The 22,892-nt window shown below is 42.5% G+C and overlaps 1 protein-coding gene across 1 annotated transcript in view; it reads left to right on the forward strand.

The window, feature by feature from the left end:
- The first annotated feature begins 3,159 nt into the window (after positions 1-3,159).
- DDAH1 (dimethylarginine dimethylaminohydrolase 1) overlaps positions 3,160-22,892 on the forward strand; it is a 157,154-nt gene continuing 137,421 nt past the window's right edge. Inside the window, exon 1 of the mRNA XM_061411418.1 lies at positions 3,160-3,606. Within this exon, the coding sequence (XP_061267402.1) occupies positions 3,304-3,606 (303 nt within the window). The 5' untranslated portion in view covers positions 3,160-3,303. The remainder of the gene's footprint in view (positions 3,607-22,892) is intronic.

Genomic DNA, 22,892 nt, shown 5'->3' on the forward strand with positions numbered 1-22,892 from the left:
GAATTTATATATATATATTAGACTCAATAAAGTCCATGTTCCCAAAAATAGTCCTTCATCACTCAAGCAGGAAGGCATGTAAATGTAATTTACTGGAGTTTGTCTTTATTATTCTTTTCACCAACACACACATCCCAACACTTTTTGACAACTGCTTAGAGAAGACAGAAGGCATGCTTATCAAATTTCAGATGATACAAAGCTAGAGGTAATAAATAATGCACAGGATGACAGAATCAAAATGAGGCAAGTTGGAATGAAGCAGATAACATTTACTAGGGGTAACTGCAAAATTAGATAAAAAAAAAAAAGAGGCCCAATTTCAGTATGGAACATGTGGCTAATGTCAATTTATAGGAAAAATCTTTCAGGTTTTAATTGGCTGCTGGGTTGACATGGGCCCAGAGTGGATACATGGGACTTTGTTTGTAATTAGGCTCAGGGCACTTCATGGCAAAGTATTCAGGCTTTAACAAGGCATGGGCATGAATTAAGCTTGCTAGGTGGGGACCAATGTAGGTACATGAAACCTCAGTGTTAAGTAAAGAGGGGAACCAAGTCCCATATTTTAGCCTGGGCAAGCTCAGCACATGAGGTAACTTTCACCGGTAGCACTGGTGAGAATCCCCTGCGGAGGACACCATCAAGTAATTTCTGGACACTAATTTGATGCCAACAGCATGGGTCCCCTGAGAGTTTTGCCTCAGAAGTAGAACCCAGTAGGCCTCAAAGGCTTGTTGTGTTACTTTTGGTCCCACTTCCCAGCATCAGGGTTGGAGCTGTCCTTCACTTAAAACCAGTCACTTTCAGAGCTGAGAAATGCCGTGTCATCTGGGTAAATTCAAGTCATCCTTGAGAGAGAGAGGGGAGAGAAGGCAGATCACATCTCCTCTGTGCTTAACTGAGACAACTGTTCCAGGATCCTTAGCTAGCTAGGTATCTCCTTGAAACCTACACTGCATGTTTGCATGCTTAGTTGCTACATTGTGTCCGACTCTGCAACCTCATGGACTGTGGCCCACCAGGTCCTCTGTCCATGGGACTTCCCAGGCAAGAATACTGGAGTGGGTTGTTGTTTCTGCTTCCAGGGGCTTAGGCAGTGTTAATAGAAGCCTAGCACCTGGAATAAGGGTCCTACTACAGTCTGTGAGAGTCAGGCCACACAGGAAGAATTGTTTCTACTCTAGATACTATGATTTAAAAGGGATACTGGCAAACTGATATGAACCAAAAGGAAGATAACCAGAATATTGAAGAGATTTAGAAACCAGTCACTAGTTCTTTTTTGGTGGGTTAGCCTCAAGGCCCGGAGTGGGTTAGGACAGCGAGTGGGAGGGGGTGTCAGGTAGCAAGGAGAGCAGAACTGTCTTGGGATGTATGAATGCTGCCTTGTGAAAGAACACTTGCATGTTAGGTAATGGCAGAAGGCACAACTGGGACCAGGGGTATATAAGCCCCAAATAAAAATGCTTTGCTTGTGATAACTCTGAAAGTAGAATACACTTTGTAAGTGAGTTTAGAATGTTCAAGTAAAGAACTGGTGACTGTCATAGATGTTTTAGCTGGAATTCCAGAACATTGGGTAGGGAGTTAAATGAAAGTGATTCTAAGATCCCATTCAAATCTAATGTTCTATGATCTAATTAATCTTTAAATTAGAAATGTGCTACAGAATTTGAGGAAATAAGATTATTAACTGAGATGATTTTGGAGTTACAACCTGAAGTGGATCTTCCCCTCAAAAAAAGCAGATCCCATGGATTATTTTATCTGTAATGTGTGAGATGGGAAAATAGAAGCCTAGTACCATTATGAAGGAAAAGGAACTCCCAAGGGGTATGAGAAAAGAAACATTTAATAAATATGAGAATTTCAGAGTCTGAACAGGCCTGAGGGGAAGGCAAGGGAGGAATTTGGAAACCTTCTTTCCCAAAGACAAAAGAGTTGTGATGCTCCACATCTGAAACTGCTCAAGGTGAGCACTCATCTATGGCTGATGAAAACATACTTGGTCTTTTCCTCCCTATTCTGAAGGCAAAAACTCCAGAATCACACATAATCACAGTGTTCATAGCACTTTGCCCATGACTCTGTAAAGAATCCACCTGTAATGCAGGAGACTCAGGAGACACTGATTCGATCTCTGGGTTGGGAAGATCGCCTGGAGGAGATCATGGCAACCCACTCCAGTATTCTTGCCTGGAGAATCCCATGGACAGAGGAGTTTGGTGGGCTACAGTTCTTGGGGTCCAAAGAGTTGGATGGAACTGATGGAACTGAGCAGGCGCGCACCCACTCTGTTCATAAGAACCGACTGTCTTTGAAACACTGTGAGTTTCTGTATGTCTATTTCTCTCTGTGTTTCTTGTCCTTACAGAGAGGAAGAAATAAGATCCTTTTCACAATCTTGAGTCTGGCGGGGCTGAGGGGGTCATTTGCCGAGAAAGTCAAGGTAACATGGCATGCATGCGTGCTCAGTAGTGTCTAACTCTTTGGGACCCCATGGACTGTAGTCTACCAGGCTCCTCTGTCCATGGGATTATCAGGACAAGAATACTGGAGTGTGTAGAATACTTTAGTGGGTTGCCATTATCCAGGGGATCTTCCAGACCTAGAGACTGAACCTGTGTCTGCTGCATTGGCAGATGGATTCTTTACCACCGAGCCATCTGACAAGCCCCAAGGTAACATGGACTTGGGTACAAAGACAGATTCTCATCCTGGGAACTGGAGGGGGAGGTTGGGGTTGGGGGCAGGACCACATGCCGGGAAACCTAGGAACAGCAGACTAGAGAGAGAGGTCAAAGTATCTATCCAGAAAGGAATCATCCCATCCTTGGCTTCCCGACCACCAAGCAACCCCTTCCAGTCGCTCTGCGCAGACCACAGCGGCTCTCCAAATGTGAGGGGTGCACCTGCGGCGAGATACAGGTAATGTCAGGTTCAGGTACCGCGCCTTTTGGCCGAGGTTCCCCCACCCAGCACCCACCAGCGCACACCTCTCGAACTCCCCGCTTCCTCGGCCGCCGCCTTCACCCCGACTTCGTGCGACGGTCGCCACTACAACTCCCGCCTGGGCCGCCTGCAAACCCGGGAGCGCCGAGTGGGCGCGCGGGCTGCGCGCGGGCAGGCGCCCGGAGCTCTGGGCATGCTCAGTCGCGCGGGCAGGGCTCCGGGCGCGAGCAGGGCTCCCGCTGCACCACATTCGCCGGCTGCCAAGGGGAGCCGCCGGGCGCTCGCAGACTCGGCGAGCGCTGCCCGCACAAGACCCTACCGCCGCGCCCCGCGCCGCCACCCCGAGCCATGGCTTCTCTCGGCCACCCAGCCACCTTTGGCCGGGCCACCCATGTCGTGGTACGGGCGCTGCCCGAGTCCCTCGCCCAACAGGCGCTGAGGCGCACCAAGGGCGACGAGGTGGATTTCGCCCGCGCTGAGCGGCAGCACCAGCTCTACGTGGGCGTGCTGGGCAGTAAGCTGGGGCTGCAGGTGGTGCAGCTGCCCGCCGACGAGAGCCTCCCAGACTGCGTGTTCGTGGAGGACGTGGCCGTGGTGTGCGAGGAGACGGCCCTGATCACCCGCCCCGGGGCGCCGAGCCGGAGGAAGGAGGTAACTGCCCGCCCGGAGAAGCGAGGGGTGCGGCCCGGGATGCTCGCCCGGCCCTTACCTACCGAGCGCGACCGACTTGCCGGGGAAATCGCGGAACTGGCCCCCGGGCTAGTTCAGAACTTCCCATTTAGGGGAGAGGGTGTGTGTGCGAAAGAGAAGTTCATTGTTCACGCCTCCCGGCTGCCGGCGCAGCTTGAATGCCTTGGAGAGGACCCGACTGAGTGTGGTCGTGCAGACTCGGGCAGGTGGGTGGGGTGGGGAATCCATCTCACAGCATTTTTATTTGTAAAGATTAAAAAGCAGTAAAGACAGTGCAACTCTGCCCGTTTCCCAGGGAGCTGGGGGCAGGGAGAGGTGCCTTTCCAGGCGGGCGGGTGGAGGCTGGGCGAAGGGCTCTGAGGGCGGGTTGGTGACCCTGAACCCACAAGTCCTGCCAAGAGCTGGGATCAGGGCTGTCCAGACGAAGGAACGGGATGTCGGTTCTCATAGATCTACGGCGTCCCAAGTTACTTTTCAGTGGAGAGAGTCCCGCAGAAAGGGACTAACAAGTGAATGAATGTAAGACTGGCTTGCTGAGCTGTGGTGTCTGGGTTGGAAAAGCTGTATTCAGTGTAGGGTGTTGGGTGTGTGTATGTGTGTGTATGTTTAATTGGAAATGGTTTCACAAATTCCATAATTTTTATTCTCTCTACTTTAAAACTCATAGTAATTAGAGCTTTTTGTGTTCTCAAAGGATGGTGACTACTTTAAAATATTGCAGTTTGTGAAAATGGCAGTGATTGCTTTAAACACAAGGTAGGTTAGTGGGGAGAGACAAATAGAGTGAGATTGGATTTTTAAATGCCATCTGGCCTGGGATTCTTCTCATTGCCTGCTAAGAGCTGGGGCTCAAGACTCTCGGTTGCTATTGGCATCAAGTGGCATTGCAAGAAGCTGCTAGTTTCTTTCTTATATGGAGGGTTAGGGATTGTTTTCCCCCCTGTTTTGTCTTTATTTGATTCACGTTGGAAATGTCTCACAGAGCTCATAGTTAAAAATGTGCTTATTCTCCACCTGCTTCCCTACGCAAGTGGATGATAGAACTTTGCTTGATCTGAGAGAAAAAGCATATTTGGTTTATTTCTCACTGAGATTATCAGCTTTTTTTTCCTTCCCCACCCCGCCTTAGCAGAAAACCAAGAGTAACAGGTCGCATTCTCTTAGCTCTTTTATCTCCTTTGCCATGCCTCTCCATCTTTGAGTCTGTGAGATGACCTGCTCCGTTTTAAACTGATAAGCACGTAACCACATTTGAACACTTTCTGATGTGTCCTAGGCCATATGGCAAAACTGTGGTTTGTTTAAAAGAGTAAGGTAGATTTTAAAAACCCTTTCAAAATGGTACTCATTTGTTGAGGCTGGTCCAATTTCCTGTTAAGAGACTGTGAATATATTTAATCATCTATTTCATTTTATTCCTATAATAAAACCTTTCAAATTTTGGCCTTCCTGATGCTAAAGTGGGTAGTGATCTGTCTCCCCATCAGATTTTGAGGCATACATTTAAAAAAGACCTCACTCTTGTATCTTGTACGTGGCCCACTGCCAGAGGCCACATAGTGTAATAGCTTGAACATCAGACTGTAAGTGTAATAGGTTGAACATCAGACTGTAAGAACATCAGACTGAATGTAATCCTGTGACCTTGGGGACTATCTCTTGCCTCAGTTTTCTCACCTGTAAAGTGGACATAATCATACCTATTTCATAGAATTTTGGTAATAAATTTGTTAATCCATCTGAAATATAGAGGGCAGGACATTTCATGAAGTGTTTTTATTCACTGCCCAGTGGGTCATGGAAGATTTGCTCCTTGAGCAATAAGAAGTCTACTGTACACTGATGCAGTTATAGTGACATTTCCCCATCCCAGGGTGAAGGGGAGTTGTCTTCATGCCTCAGGTTCCATCCTAATCTGCTCCGTAGCACTGCCTCCCAGGTTGAGTTTTCTGCTGGTGTGTGGTCCCTCCCCACATCACCTTTGCCATTGGCTCTGATCAGATCCCCAGGGTAACAGACCTTCCAATCAGAGAAAGGAATTCAGGCAGTCATGTTGGGTGGGGTGCTTCAGAGATTTCTTTGAAATCTCTCATAGTTTGCTGCCTACATTGAAGTTAATAAATGCTTGCTGAGTGAATGAACAAATGAATTAATAAAATACTAGTTAGCTTCCCAGGTGGCTCAGTGTTTAAAAATCCACCTGCCAAGCAAGAGACATGGTTCGATCCCTGGGTCAGGAAGATCTCCTTGAGAAAGAACATGCAAGCCACTCCAGAATTATCGCCTGGAAAATTCCACGGACAGAGGACCCTACAGGAGGCTACAGTCCATGGAGTCACAAAAGAGTTGGACATGACTTAGCAACTCAACAGCTAACAGCTCAACAATTAGCTAATATCAATAAGCTGATAATAATTATTTTAAGGCCCTCTTGAATTATTATATATAAATATTTCATGTAACACTAATCTCCCTAACTGAAATTACACAACAGCCAATGCATTATTTTAAAATTATTAACACTATTCAAAAAAAAATTATTAACACCGATCTCCTTGTTTCCTGTCTCTTACTACTCATTCCATTTTCCGCCAAGTTGGTCTTTCTAAAACTCAAATCTGATCCTGTTCCTCTTCTGGTTAAAATTCTAGAAGGGCCTCCACTGAGCTTGATAAACCCATTGAGCTGGGCTCTGCTTGCCTTTTCAGCTTTAGCTGCATCTCTGACCCCACCCCACATGCCTCTCAACCCTTGGCTCAAGCCAGGTTCTTTTTCTGACTCACTATACTATTGCTTTTATGGGCATACATTTCTCCTTCACCCAGGACACTCTTCCTCCTTCCTCTCCTGCATTTTATCTGGCTTTTCCTACTCATGCGTCAGTTCTCAGCTTACTGTTACCATTAATATTATTAGCTAATTGTTACTGGGTGCTTGCCATTTGCCAGACATTGTGCTGGATTTATGACATGCATTTCAATGAATGTTCACATCAACTCTTTGAGCTCATTGTTATCATTATTTGTGTTTAAAAGTTGATGACACTGAGTCTGGGTGAGATTAAATAAATTGCCCAGGGCAAACCACTTCAGTATTCTTGCCTTGAGAACCCCATGAACAGTTTGAAAAGGCAAAAAGATAGGATACTAAAAGATTAACTCCCCAGGTCAGTAGGTGCACAATATGCTACTGGAGATCAGTGGAGCAATAACTCCAGAAAGAATGAAGGGATGGAGCCAAAGCAAAAACAACACCCAGTTCTGGATGGGACTGCTGATAGAAGCAAGATTTGATGCTGTAAAGAGCAGTATTGCACAGGAACCTGGAATGTTAGGTCCATGAATCAAGGCAAATTGGAAGTGATCAAACCGGAGATGGCAAGAGTGAACATCGACATTCTAGGAATCAGCGAACTAAGATGGACTGGAATGGGTAAATTTAACTCAGATGACCATTATATCTATTGCTGTGGGCAGTAATCCCTTATAAGAAATGAAGTAGCCATCATAGTCAAGAAAAGAGTCTAAAATGCAGTAGTTGGATGCAATCTCAAAAACGACAGAATGATCTCTGTTTGTTTCGAAGGTGAACCATTCAATATCATGGTAATCCAAGTCTATGCCCCGACCAGTAATGCTGGAGAAGCTGAAATTGAACAGTTCTATGAAGACCTACAAGATCTCTTAGAACTAACATCCAAAAAAGATGTCCTTTTCATTATAGGGAACTGGAATGCAAAAGTAGGAAGTCAAGAAACTCCTGGAGTAACAGGCAAATTTGGCCTTGGAGTACAGAATGAAGCAGGGCAAAGGCTAATAGACTTTTGCCAAGAGAACGCACTGGTCATAGCAAACACCCTCTTCCAACAACATAAGAGAAGACTCTATGCATGGACATCACCAATGGTCAACACCGAAATCAGACTGATTATATTCTTTGCAGCCAAAGATGGAGAAGCTCTATACAGTCATCAAAAACAAGACCGGGAGCTGACTGTGGCTCAGATCATGAACTCCTTATTGCCAAATTCAGACTTAAATTGAAAAAAGTAGGGAAAACCACTAGACCATTCAGATATGACCTAAATCAAATCCCTTATGACTATACAGTGGAAGTGAGAAATAGCTTTAAGGGACTAGATCTGATAGATAGAGTGCCTGATGAACTATGGAATGAGGTTCGTGCCATTGTACAGGAGACAGGAATCAAGACCATCCCCAAGAGAAAGAAATGCAAAAAAGTAAAATGGCTGTCTGGGGAGGCCTTACAAATAGCTGTGAAAAGAAGGGAAGTGAAAAGCAAAGGAGAAAAGGAAATATATTCCCATTTGAATGCAGAGTTCCAAAGAATAGCAAGGAGAGATAAGAAAGCCTTCCTCAGCAATCAATGCAAAGAAATAGAGGAAAACAATAGAATGGGAAAGACTAGAGATCTCTTCAAGAAAATTAGAGATACTAAGGGAACATTTCATGCAAAGATGGGCTCAATAAAGGACAGAAATGATAGGGACCTAACAGAAGCAGAAGATATGAAGAAGAGATGGCAAGAATACACAGAAGAACTGTACAATAAAGATCTTCATGACCCAGATCATCACGATGATGTGATCACTCACCTAGAGCCTGGAATGTGAAGTTAAGTGGACCTTAGAAAGTGTCACTATGAACAAAGCTAGTGGAGGTGATGGAATTCCAGTTGAGCTATTTCAAATCCTGAAAGATGATGCAGTGAAAGTGCTGCACTCAATATGCCAGCAAATTTGGGAAACTCAGCAGTGGCCACAGGACTGGAAAAGGTCAGTTTTCATTCCAATCCCAAAGAAAGGCAATGCCAAAGAATGTTCAAACTACCGCACAATTGCACTCATCTCACACACTAGTAAAGTGATGCTTAAAATTCTCCAAGCCAGGCTTCAGCAATTCGTGAACCGTGAACTTCCAGATGTTCAAGCTGGTTTTAGAAATGGCAGAGGAACCAGAGATCAAATTGCAAACATCTGCTGTATCATCAGAAAAGCAAGAGAGTTCCAGAAAACCATCTATTTCTGCTTTATTGACTATGCCAAAGCCTTTGACTGTGTGGATCACAATAAACTGTGGAAGATTCTGAAAGAGATGGGAATACCAGACCACCTGACCTGCCTCTTAAGAAACCTATATTCAGGTCAGGAAGCAACAGTTAGAACTGGAAATGGAACAACAGACTGGTTCCAAATAGGAAAAGGAGTATGTCAAGGCTGTATATTGTCACCCTGCTTATTTAACTTATATGCAGAGTGAATCATGAGAAATGCTGGGCTGGAAGAAGCACAAGCTGGAATGAAGACTGCCAGGAGAAATATCAATAACCTCGGATATGGAGATGACACCACCCTTATGGCAGAAAATGACGAACTAAAGAGCCTCTTGATGAAAGTGAAAGAACAGAGTGGAAAAGTTAGCTTAAAGCTCAACATTCAGAAAACTAAGATCATGGCATCCGGTCCTATCACTTCATGGCAAATAGATGGGGAAACAGTGGCTGACTTTATCTTTGGGAGCTCCAAAATTGCTGCAGATGGTGATTATAGCCATGAAATTAAAAGACACTTACTCTTTGGAAGGAAAGTTATGACCAACCTAGATAGCATATTCAAAAGCAGAGACATTACTTTGCCAACAAAGGTTCGTCTAGTCAAGGCTATGGTTTTTCCAGTGGTCATGTATGGATGTGAGAGTTGGACTGCGAAGAAAGCTGAGTGCTGAAGAATTGATGCTTTTGAACTGTGGTGTTGGAGAAGACTCTTGAGAGTCCCTTGGACTGCAAGGAGATCCAACCAGTCAATTCTAAAGGAGATCAGCCCTGGGTGTTCTTTGGAAGGACTGATGCTAAAGCTGAAACTCCAATACTTTGGCCACCTCATGCGAAGAGTTGACTCATTAGAAAAGACCCTGATGCTGGGAGGAATTGGGGGCAGGAGAAGAAGGGGACAACAGAGGATGAGATGGCTGGATGACATCATCGACTCGATGGACATGAGTTTGGGTGAACTCTGGGAGTTGGTGATGGACAGGGAGGCCTGGCGTGCTGCAGTTCATGGGGTCGCAAAGAGTTGGACATGACTGAGCGACTGAACTGAACTAAACTGAAAGGTCTAGTTCCAAGTGTTGTGATGTTGATCTCACTTTCTCAAGCATAGGATTGGTTCTCCTTTTATGAACACCTCTGTATGCCCTGTTATATTTATTGTAACATATGATAATTGTCTGTGTATCTTTCTGTTGCCCCCCCACTATTATGAAAGCTGTGAGGCAAGAATCATATCTGCATTGTTCAACATGTTATCCCCTGGACCTTGTATATGTGGCAAATATTTTGTTGAAAAAAAAAATGTGTCTATGATTTTAAGTCAACCTTTGTTCTCCCTTATTATGGCATATTTGGTGTTTTTTAAGCATTTCCAGTCAGTAGAGTCCCAAAAGTTTCATTGCAACTCTGGGTGATTTGTAACTGTTTTTCTCTTCCTCTCTCTTTTAATGCCTTTGTCTCTTGTTGTTGTTTTGTTTTTATTAAAATGCTGAGAAGTTTCTTTTTAATCAAAACATCATGTTATATTTAATGACTTTTCTTCCTTGGAAAAAAGGACTGAGAACCAAACTCAAGAAAGTAACCCTTCTGTGCACACTCAGTATTTGCCCTAAAGGGGCCTCCAAAGATTAGTAAAACACAGACCATGTCTGCAGCAAGCGTAAGTTTTAGTGAAGAAAACTGTATATAGAGAAAATCAGCAAATAATATTACTTGTCTTATAACTCCATGTCTTCAGGAATATGAATGCCTTCATATGTTGAATACTTTGAAGACAAATAAATTAGCCTTGAAAAGCTAGTCATATTTTAAATGAATCCAGATTACATTTCAGAGGGGGAAAAGGTCGATTATAAATATCAAAAGTTGAGTAAACAAATATCTAAATGCTGAAATAAAGCAAGTGACAGGGTGTGATGACTGGATTTTTTAAAAAATAAAAATCTCTATTATACTTGCCTGTAGTACCAAATTCAAAAGGCACAAAAGGCAACATAGTAAAGGTAACTCTTTCCCCCTCACCTGACCCTTGTACCTTACCACCCACTTCTCTTCCTGAGGCAAATACTAATGCCATTTTCTGTAAATTTTTTTCCAGAAGGTTTTTAGTACTTAGTAAATGATTAACTGACAAAATTTATTCAAGGAAAATTGTGAAATATATCCTTTGCCCTTTCAGCCCTCTCTCAGAGCCATTTTATATTTTCCCAGGTACTAAGTATTAATATATAAAGTATTCTGTCTAGGAAAAAAGCCAAGCAAACTCATTCTCACAAAGTAATAATGGCTTTAGTTATCCCTACGTAGAGCCTTTGCATTGTTGGGGACCTCTTTAGGAAGAAGGCAATGCTTCAGTTCAGTTCAGTTCAGTTGCTCAGTCGTGTCCAACTCTTTGTGACCCCATGAATTGCAGCGCGCCAGGCCTCCCTGTCCATCACCAACTCCCGGAGTTTACTTAAACTCATGTCCATCGAGTCGGTAATGCCATCCAGCCATCTCATCCTCTGTCGTCCCCTTCTTCTCCTGCCCCCAATTCCTCCCAGCATCAGGGTCTTTTCTAATGAGTCAACTCTTCACATGAGGTGGCCAAAGTATTGGAGTTTCAGCTTTAGCATCATTCCTTCCAAAGAACACCCAGGGCTGATCTCCTTTAGAATTGACTGGTTGGATCTCCTTGCAGTCCAAGGGACTCTCAAGAGTCTTCTCCAACACCACAGTTCAAAAGCATCAATTCTTCAGCACTCAGCTTTCTTCGCAGTCCAACTCTCACATCCATACATGACCACTGGAAAAACCATAGCCTTGACTAGACGTACCTTTGTTGGCAAAGTAATGTCTCTGCTTTTGAATATGCTGTCTAGGTTGGTCATAACTTTCCTTCCAAGGAGTAAGCGTCTTTTAATTTCATGGCTGCAGTCACCATCTGCAGTGATTTTGGAGCCCCCAAAATAAAGTCTGACACTTTCCACTGTTTCCCCATCTATTTAGCACAAGGTAATAAATCTCCAATGTAGAAATAGACATGAAGGCCAGGGGTGGGGGGTGGGGGTGGAGTCAGGGGTGGTGGACAGGAAGGTGTAAATGGAAAAGGTAAGCAATACATATTTGCATGGTAATTTCTGTTCTATTAGGGCAGTTAGCTATTTGCATCTACATATTTTGGTCCTGGGAGAAGGCAATGGCAACCCACTCCAGTACTCTTGCCTGGAAAATCCCATGGACGGAGGAGCCTAGTAGGCTGCAGTCCATGGAGTCGCTAGGAGTCGGACACGACATAACGAATTCACTTTCACTTTTCACTTTGATGCATTGGAGAAGGAAATGGCAGCCCACTCCAGTATTCTTGCCTGGAGAATCCCAGGGACGGGAGAGCCTGGTGGGCTGCCGTCTATGGGGTCCACAGAGTTGGACACAACTGAAGCGACTTAGCAGCAGCAGCATTTTGGTCCTGGCTTCTTATTTGGTTAGGAAAAAGCATAATTATATTATTTCCAAAGGCAAGGTGAGCATTAAGATCGTGTCTAATAACCAACCAAGTTGTGTGTGTGTGTGTGTGAATAATAAAAGGATAATGTTATTATTTTTGTTGTTTAGTTACTAAGTCATGTCTGACTCTTTGCAACCCCATAGTCTGTAGCTCACCAGGCTCCTCTGTCTGTGGGATTTCCCAGGACAGGGTACTGGAGTGGGTTGCTATTTCCTTCTCCAGCGGTTCTTCCCCACCCAAGGATCGAACCTGTGTCTCCTGCAGTGGGAGGCAGATTCTTTACCACTGAGCCAACAGGGAAGCCTCAGAATTATTTTTAATATTAGCTCTATTTAAAAGATAAGGGGACTGAGTCTTGGGTAACCAAGGTTAAGTAACTGATCCAAAGTCACACACAGCTAATTAGTGGCAGAATTGAACTTCTCATGAAAGTATGATCATTTTTGCTTGAAGGGCTTGTTGCCAGTTGTTGAGTTTAATGGATCATTAAATCAATAAAACTGCTACCTGAGTTTCATTTTATACACTAACGATGTACAATATAACTTGGACATTAACTAAGTGAATCATTTTACCTCCCTCCCTCCTAAAAAACTAAGTTTTTTTTTTCATTTTAGTTAAAAAAAATAATTCATTTATATGAAATCCCCAAATTGCCTGGGCACAGTTCATGAATAATTGTGCCTTATTTACCAGCAGACTGCTTGATTGCTTTTTGAAATGCACACATTTCCTCAAACTTCTGTTTAACTTCAGGTGAGAAAACTGCCCTAAGCCATAATTAGAAATTACCCAGACTCTTACCAAGCTGGAAAGTGAATGAACTAGAGGCGCCTCACATGGCAGCAGATTAACGGTTCTTGATAAATTGTCACCTCAAACTGGTTAGAACAACTGCTGCCTTTCAGGGTGTTTCTTTTCAGACTCTTTTACGTGGCCTTGGCAATAAGCTTTTGGAAATTGAACTGTTTCTTGGAAACTTGGATGCATCTAATAATGTAATCTACTCCCCTGCAGTTGATCTTGAAAGCCTTGAAAAGAAAAAATGTAATGATGAGTAGGGAGTGACTTCTATTAGATACTATTAGCTGAAAATGAGCTTTCTGCAGAGATCCTTAGAATCATAAAACTAAGAAGGCAGGGATGGATCCCTTATAATTCAGATATGCTGTGAAATTGCTTTTGCATGTTTTTGAATTCTTACTGAGCTCAGATTTCTTTAAAATTAGGTATCTAGTTCATTAATGTAAACCACAACACAGAAAAATCTACTTAAGACTTTTGAACAGATTTACCTTCTACTATCTTTGCATCATAAATAAATGATTCATGAAACTCAATCTAAATTTGGAGATGTGTGTTTAGAAAATGAGTGATGGTTATTATTTACTTGACAGCATTTGCTGTTAAAATCTGTAACCACATCAGAAAGCCCAGCTTCCTGACTGGAGATCTGGACACTTGGTAGAGTTCATTCTCCTAATCAAGAGGTACCATAATTGAAGGTAAAATCACTGAAATCTTAGTGAGAAAAGGTTTCATTTACACCTTATAGGACTGCAGTGCATTGTTTACCCCATGAAGTAGATGAATCTTTATTTACTGTAGCGAAATCCCTGATGTTCCATCAGAATGCTCCCCTGACCTTTGAAGTTGGCTTTCACTGCTTTCCCTACACTGATATTAGGCATTAAATCTGTCAGAGTCCTCAGGCACATTTCATAAACAGGCACTTCTCATCCAAATGGACAGAGTAATCTCAAACAACAAATCCCCTTTTAAAATGTGTGCATGTAACACCATCCTAGTTTACTTTGTCATCATCAAACAATGTAATAATGTACATTGTCTTACTAAAACTGAGCGCTGATGAAGGGGTAGAGTCACATAGAAAGAATAGATCACTGGACTGTAGGTTCATCGTGTTTGTATGACCAGAGAAATGAGCACAGCAGACCATGAAGACAGAAGTACGAATTAGTACAGGGTGGGTTTAATTTTGCCCAACAAATCAACGGGGACAAACCTGAATTAGTTTAACATAGCAAATTAAAGGGAATACAACTTTTAGCCTGCTTTCATAGCTAGATGGGCTTATGGTATAAGTTGTTCTGATAGAGATGAGTAAGTACATCAGTATTTTGCTTGACTTGAATATGTGTAAGTAAATCTTTGACTTCATTAAAAATGTGTTTGCCTTGAGTTCTCTGTCCTTATTTTGTTTAAGAAATATTGAAGTTTTCCATGGAAAACTTTCAGAAGTTTTCTTCAGAAACAGACTCACAGACTTAAAGAACAAACTTACGTTTACCAGGAAGAGTCAGGGGAAGGGATAGTTAGGGAGTTTGAGATAAACACAGACACACTGCTATATTTAAAATGGATAAAATGCTTCTAAATGGCACAGAGAACTCTGTTCAATGTTATCTGGCAGCCTGGATGGAAGGGAAGACTAGGGGAGAATGGATACTATATGTATGAGTCACTCTGCTGAGCATCTGAAGCTATCTCAACATTGTTAAGTGGCTATACTCCAGTGTAAAAAAAAAAGTTAAAAAAATAAATATTGAAATTTTGTTATTTATTTATAGCAGTAATGATGGGTGCCGTGATTGTGTTAAAAATGACTGTGATTTTGAAGCTGAAGGCATAATAGTTGGATCACTCGTGTATGTTTGTGCATTCAACAACTGTCTCCTACACACCAGACTCAGTGTTTGATGCTGTGGAGATGTAGGTTAATTAGATACCACTGTTGCCTACAAGGACCTCACAGTCCAGCTAGGGAGGCAGAGCAGTGGCAGACACTTGGAGAATAGGGTTTTATGGCAGAGCTCCGTCTGGTGCTAAGGAACGTCCAGGAGGTGGGTCTGACCCATACCAGGGCTTCTCAGACGTGATTACTGAGTTAGCAGCAACCAGAGGAAGGCAGAGAGAGGCAGTCTTCAGAGACAGCACTATGGGATAGGATGAGGGTGATGGCACCGTGAAAATTAGTTTCACGAATGTTGAAAAGGATGCAGGATTGAGAAAAGCCTGCCTGTGCCCCCTCAGATCTAAAATTTTGATTCCCAGTTCCAAGTTCCCCAGGAGAACTACTCCTTAATCATGTTTCCTGTTTGGGGCCCAGAGAGATTTGGCTGTCTGACACACTGCATTTCTAACTTGTACTCCCATCTTTTCTTCTGCCTTGTTCTCCATCAGGGTCTGGCATTCCTTCCAGGATTCCTGAATAGCACAGTTTGGGAACTATATAGTCTTACTGACTAAAGTCCACTCCAAATCTGAGATTCATTTCTTGAGGTTGCTAGAATGTCATTTGGCTAAGTTGTGCTTTTTCCCCTTTGGCCCACAATTCGCACATCAGGATGTGTAAAGCAGACCTGGCATCTGCCACATATAGGTATATAATATTACCCGTGTCAATGGCAGGTAAGAGAGAACGCTTTCCTCTTTGCTGTTGAAATGTGTTTTTATTCACAAATCTTTCCATCTTGGCAGTAGACACCACTGAATCTCACACTAATATAAATCAACTGTACCCAAAACTGAGCATGCATTTATAATCATAGGTTGAATTCTGTAGAAGCTACAGACAACAGCAGAGTCAGAACACAACACTGTCCTAGGTGTTGGGGCACGCTGGTTTTGATTTTTGTAGTGATAATAAGATCTAATATTCTTTCCAGCTTGGAGATGCTACACTTTCCTTTTGGAACTCAGAGTGTATTAGGGTGGAAAGTAGAGGGTGGAGAAGGGATGGGGGATGGGGAGATTATAATAATTTATATTTGTGAGATGGGATTGGGGTTTGATGAATAAACATATTGGATTTCTTTCAACTGAAAACATTAAACTTGTTCTACTCAATTAACCAATCATTTAAACCCATGCCTTGCTAATGATAACCCATTAAGAGATGAAGTTGAGATGAAGTTGAATTTTCTAACTCTATGTCAAAATCTCTGCTTATCCCACCTTTTATATGGCACATTTGATAAGAAATGTTTCCCACAGAAAACTTCAAATAAAAGCCGCTGAAAGATCATAAGATTCCTAGAAATCATTCCACATGATTTCTCTCATCACACATCACTGTCATCTGTGTCTACCAGCTGATGTTTCTGTGGTGAATGTGAATCAGTGGCTCCCCAAAAATGGAGAGAATTGGACACAAGGTATGTCCTATGAGGTGTGTTTTCTCTTATAACTAAAAGTCTTGACTTGCCCATAGCACTTCTTTCTTATAAACCCCCCATGCATATGTACTAATTTCCATTTGGTGGTGAAATTTGAGTTTCATTTTTCAGATTTTACCTTTTGTCTTCCAAAAAATGCATACAGTTATTTTTCTAAGTAAACACCAAAAAAGCAAGATAGATGTAGCCCTTCTATAATAAGCTGTGTAAAAATTAAGACTGTTGACATAAGTAAGATATTGACATAATTTTTTTTTTAACTTGGAAATATGCTTGTGATAAACTTAGACATTTTTAGCCTGAAATGATTCCAAAAAATTGAAGTTAGTTAAATAACCTTGGTGCAGTTACAAGATAAAAATAGAAGAAAAATACATCTATTTTAATCTTAATTTTTTTTCATCAAAAGGGAACTTCCATTTTACAGGGAAAGAGAATAACTATAGCTTGACTTCACTCATATTTATCATATAGATGTATTTTCCAATTCAAGAGTTTTATGTGGAGAAGTTTAGTTCTTTATTTTGAGGCACTCGAACCATTTTTGCTCTTGCTTTCATATTCTCCTGTGTGCCATCTTAGTCCTTTATCAAGGGTCCTGGCTTTCTGGACCCCCTTTCTCCAAAAAATGCACTGTTGGGAGAGGGAGTGACCACAATTTAAAATGGCACTGAATTCTTCACTTTTCCCTGTCACTCTGTTACTAAGCATCTCTAAAGCTGTAGTCTTCCCTTAGTCTCCAAGCTTCCCCAAGCTCCTCCAAATATATAAGCAGTTTAACTCTGAACAGAGCACAGCTTCAAGACAAGGCTCTTAGTACAGTGTGTTGTGTGTCTTCAAATTGCTGCTATCCATCTACTATCATGGGGTCATGAAATCAATTTAGTGGGTCATGTCCAGCTCTTTTATTTTTCTTATAATAGAATCAGTAGAAAATGTCAGAGTACATGGCAACCTAGGGTCAATATTTTTTCATGAAACCTTTCACTTTATACATTCGTGTTCATGTGTATATTAATTAGGAACATAAAATATGTTTCTTACTCTGAGTCATGCTAAGAAAAAAAGTATAAAATAACCCACTATATCACCTTTCAACCAGATTGTACCACTCAGCCTTTTATAGAAATTCTAGAGGGTCATGTCTTTTGGTCTCTGGGTTCTGGGAATCATGGCCAGAATCCCAAATGCTTCTCTATACATATCGAAGCACACTGATTTCCACTTGCTTGGGTTGAATCCTTACCGGGACGGTGTCCTGGCTGTTTGTATTCCTGTCCATCCAACATCAACAACAGAAATCATAATCAGGGAACATAAGGAGGAAGAAGACTGTTTACTTGACTCTTTGCTGGGAGCTGATTCTACCTCCCCTTCTTTGATGACATACTAAACCAGGGATAGTTACAATGACTAAGACGAGAAAGAATAGCTCCCATCTGAACTTGCATCTTTTTCACTTTGGGAGAGTTGATTAGCAGGCAGCATACTAGTCCCTCGCGTTAGGAGAGGTTGTGCTCCTGCATCTTCCCGCCTGTAGCACCCAGGTGGAAGCTGAGATCTTCGTGGACCCCAGGAGGCCTCAGGGTCCAGGGTCAGGATTTGGCTGTGGGTACTCTTGGAAAGAAAACTGAAACTCAGAACAGCGTTTTTGTTGTTGTTGTTCAAAGAGCCCCAGAATGTGCTAAAACAGTCATAATGTTAGTTCAAATCATTCTCAGACCACTGCCGGAAGGCCTACAGGGACCTTGAAAATCACTGCTTTCACCATTTTTTCCCACTTCTGCCATACTAAATGGGTAGAAATCCAGCTTTTATGAAAGAATGCCCAGAGGAAATTTAGTTTTCTTCCCCAAGTAATTCATTTCAGCAGTATTTGTTGTTGACGGTGTCCACTAAATAGGAGACGCTTTGACCAATGTATAGGTTGTGGTTCATTCTGAGAAAGTGCATTTGACTGGTGAGTAATGAGTTAGTCTGTAACTACAGGGGAAAATGTGTCAGGTTTTTTTTTTTTCTCGTGGTAACCCCCTTTTCACAGCTGAGCAGCCTAGTACTCAGAGTGAAGTGTGCTCCCTCACACATGCTCTTTTGTCCCCTCCACCCCATCCCCGAAAAGGAGTGCTTTGAATATTTTGCTAAGAGACACTAATGATAGAGGCAAACAGTTTGTGGCTGTGACTGGAGAAATTGTGTGTTTGTAGGGAAAGGGCTTAGAAATGTACGTCTTGGAACTATAATTACATGAAGAAAAATGGATAGTGTGATTGTCATGTTCATGTCTGCATTTTTCTTTGTGAGCACTCAACTGGATAACTGAAGCCTCTGAGTGGTTTGAAAGAAACTGAGGATTAATATTGCTGCTAAACTGGACCCCAGAGAGAAGCTTCTTGGTGAGGGGGAGGAATGATAGGGATTTAAGTTACAACATTTTCTGGAAAGTAAAGGCAGAAAAATATACAAGATACAGCCTACTGGCCTCAGCTGGCTAAGGGCTCAATTATGATTCGATACACGTTGCCTGAATGAAACACATTCCCTCGCCTGCCCTGAAGTCAGCCTAATGACTGGAAATTCCAAAAATGTAACAGCTACTGTCCCTTGGCCTGTTTAAAACACATACACACAAACACACACAGCCCCACACTCATTCTGAATCAGGTTTGGATAAATTAACACATTCTGAGTCAGGTTTGGATAAAATCAGTTTTCTAACAATGCCTTCTCTGTAAATAATACTTCGTAGTAATGTGGGGCATCAAAAATGATTAGAGGAAAGGACTTCTATGGTGGACCAATGGTTAAGAATCTGCCTACCAATGCAGGGGACACGGGTTTGATCCCTGGGATCTGGGAGGATCCCACATGCCAAGAGGCAATTAAACCGGTGGGTCACAACTACTGAGCCCATGCTCCTGAGCCCATGCTCCGCAACAAGAAAAGCCACCTCAATGAGAAGCCCACACACTGCTCGCCACAACTAGAGTCCCCCGGTTGGCCACTACTAGAGAAAGCCCATGCATAGCAACAAAGACCCAGTGCAGCCAAAAATAAATAAGTAAACATATAAATAAATAATACTTTTTTTATTTTTTATTTTTTTAGAAAAAAGACCATTCAATTCCCTTTAGAAAAAAAAATGATTAGAGGGAATCTTGAGTCACTTTTGGAGAAGGAAATGGCAACCCACTCCAGTATTCATGCCTGGAAAATCCCATGGACTGAGGAGCCTGATGGGCTACAATCCATGGGGTCGCAAAGAGTCGGACACGACTGAGCGACTTCTGTGTTCTGTGTGTGTGAGTCACTTTATTTTGGTGAATCACTAGCCAGGAGAAATATTTTTTTAATTCTACTTTTTCACTGGGCTTTTCCAAGTCCATGATCACCTTCTTTCCTCTTGGTTTTACTGTTTTCTGGAACTGTCAACAGAAGAGAAAGAGCTTATGCAGTTCCTGGACCTTTCCTACCCTTCTCTAGTTGGGGAGTTTCTGTAACACCATGGATTTGTTCTCATTTCCTGGACCTTGATAGTGATGTCAAATTACAAGTCTCAACTCATAAGGGCATCATAAAGTCAACTTAGTGTATCATTACCCTCTTTGTTTTTTGCAATGAAGTAGAATTAATATTTCTGATAGAAATGTCAGAGTGTGCGCGTAACACAGGCAGGTATTGTTTCATGTAACTTTTGTCTTCTTTTCTCACACGTGCACATATGCATGTTCCTTTGTGTGTTGTGGATTCCAGTGTAAAGTGTATTTCTTACTGTGGATCATTGTCATTGAAATCTACTTATCTAGGACACCAACATGAAAAAGATACTATCATTCTAGTTTTTGTTGACATTCTTCACTGTTTGTAGCAACTATAGAGTTTTGGCCTGTGTCAAAGGCACTTGGCTCATTGAGCAAATGGGCAGCTTGGTCTCAGGCACTCCTTTCATTACCTAATCGGAAGGTAAGGCCACTCATCTAAATGTAGCAGAGTACGTGAGATGGAGAGGAAGAGAAGAAAAGCAAACATTGGAAATATGATGAAAAAATAGTTCTAAAGTCTGGGCTTCTGTCAGTGAATAAGCATTTTTAGATATCAAGGACTCCCTCACATAAATGCTATAGAGTGTTTCTATACATTTAAACGTGATATGTTCATTTGTAAACCAAAGTATGATGGTGTGCTATTATAGCCTAGGATGGCAGGTATTCAGAAAACACCCCTCTTATTGAAGGGGCCACATTAGAGCCCTGTGCATTTGCATGTTTTCTTGACACCCACCTCATTTCTGCTGATCCTACTGCTCCTTGTTCCCCACTGATCTGCACAACTGCACCTTTAGCTTGCCCCACTCTCCAAATCCATTATCACTTGAGGTGCCTACTTGTAGGTATATCAGTCATCTTCATCCCAGCATGATCACCTGGCACACGGAGCCTGGCATGTAGAGACACATGCATTAAAACTGACTCAAGAGGCAGACCACCTCCTGTGACATTCCTTGAGCTGTGCCTTCTCCTTTCCCAGTGCCTTGAGGGGTGGAAGAGGACAGCTATGGATTCAAATTGTGGTTCCATTGCTTATTAGCTGTGTGGCCTTGAGCAAGTTGAGCCTTCAGTTTCATCATCTATAAAAACTGGTGTAGTTTTGATCACACTATAAGTTTGTTATGTTGATTTGATCTGTTTACATGTTAAAGTGCCTAGCAGTACCATGCAGGAGGAGTTCTATCAGTGATTGATCAGTCCCTTTCCTTTCTGTGGTTGCCTGCCTTCCATCTTTCTAGAGAGCAGTCATTCAAGCCCCTACGGATTGAGGCTGCACTTATGTCTTGCTACTTTCTCTCCCTGGAAACTGGAGACCTCTGTCCCTTTGACTGTGGCCTTGCTACCTGGGGCCTACCCAGACATTGAGACTGTGCCTGGAGTTGGGATTCAGAGCTCTTGTATTTTGGTCCCCTGTGCTGACTCTGTCTGAAATCTGCTAGGAGGTTGGGAAAGTAACATTAGAAACATCTCTTGAGCTTGAACCTCAGTTGTGGCTGGGCCAGTCCACTAAAGCTTGTGCTACCAAAAAGGCAGGTATGATGGCAACCCACTCCAGTATTCTTGCCTGAAAATGCCATGGACAGAGGAGGCTGGTGGACTCCTGTCCATGGGGTCGCAAAGAGTTGGACACAACTTAGTGACTAAACAACAGTATGGGACCTGGCCTTTTTTCTGCCTCACTTTGGAGTGAGTCGTCATTTTCAACTGAAACAAAAATAATATTCTTTGTATAAGTCCTCTTCATCCTTCTGATCTTCTGAATGAGTATTTCAAGAATCTCTGCCGTTAAGCTTGCCATTTGAACTGGTTGCATATGGGTGTTTAGATTTGAATTCACATTTCTTTTTTTTTTTTTTTTTTGGATATGGACCTCTCTTTTTTTTTTTTTCTTTTAAAGCAGTCCCATCTCTTTATTTTTCCTTTTCATAGCATTGTCCTTTTTTTTTTACATTTTTATTTATTTATTTATTTTTTGGCTGTTGGGTCTTCGTTGCTGCTGGGGCTTTTCTTAGTTGTGGCAAGTGGGGGTTACTCCCTAGCTGTGGGACATGGGCTTCCCATTGCAGTGGCTTCTCTTGTGCAGCACGGGGCTCTAGGACATGAGGGTTTCAGTAGCTGTGGCTCACAGGCTCTAGAGCACAGGCTCAATGGTTGTGGCACATGGGCGTTGTTGCTCTGAAGCATGTGAGATCCTCCCAGATCAGGGATTGAATCCATGTCTCCTGCATTGGCAGGTGGATTCCTTACCACTGAACCACTTGGGAAACCTGTGGAAGTAAACTGTTTTTAAAGTCTTTTTCAACTTGTTTACAATATTCCTTCTATTATATGTTTTTATTTTTGCGTTAAGGCATGTGAGATCTTAGCTTCCCAACCAGGGATCAAACCCACACCCCCTCCATTGGAAGACAAAGTCATAACCACTGGACTGCCAGGGAAGTTCCTGAATTCACATTTCTAACGTCTTTATACATTTAATATCTTTTCCATTTTTAAGAACTTCTAAAATTCTTATGTTGCAAGGTGAAATTCCACCTGGAGTTGAGTTTTGGTTCCTCTTTGCAGTTACGTCATCTTGGGCAATTCACAACTTTCAATTTCCAGTAAAATATCTTTTTTCTGCTGCCCAAGGTTGTTGAAGATTGAAGTGTGCTGAACATTGTGATGGCCTTGACATATGTGATTCCACTGGTAACATTGTTATGATGAGGGATAGAGTGTACATAACGGTAGTGAAAGTGAAAGTTGCTCAGTTGTGTCTGACTCTTTGCGACCCCAAGGACTATACAGTCCATGGAATTCTCCAGGCCAGAATACTGGAGTGGGTAGCCTTTGACTTCTCCAGGGGGTCTTCCCAACCCAGGGATCAAACCCAGGTCTCCTGCATTGCAGGCAGATTCTTTACCAGCTGAGCCACAAGGGAAGCCCAAGAATACTGGAGTGGGTAGC

This window comes from Bos javanicus, chromosome 3 (genome assembly GCF_032452875.1).
Source record: "Bos javanicus breed banteng chromosome 3, ARS-OSU_banteng_1.0, whole genome shotgun sequence".
NCBI lineage: Eukaryota > Metazoa > Chordata > Mammalia > Artiodactyla > Bovidae > Bos > Bos javanicus.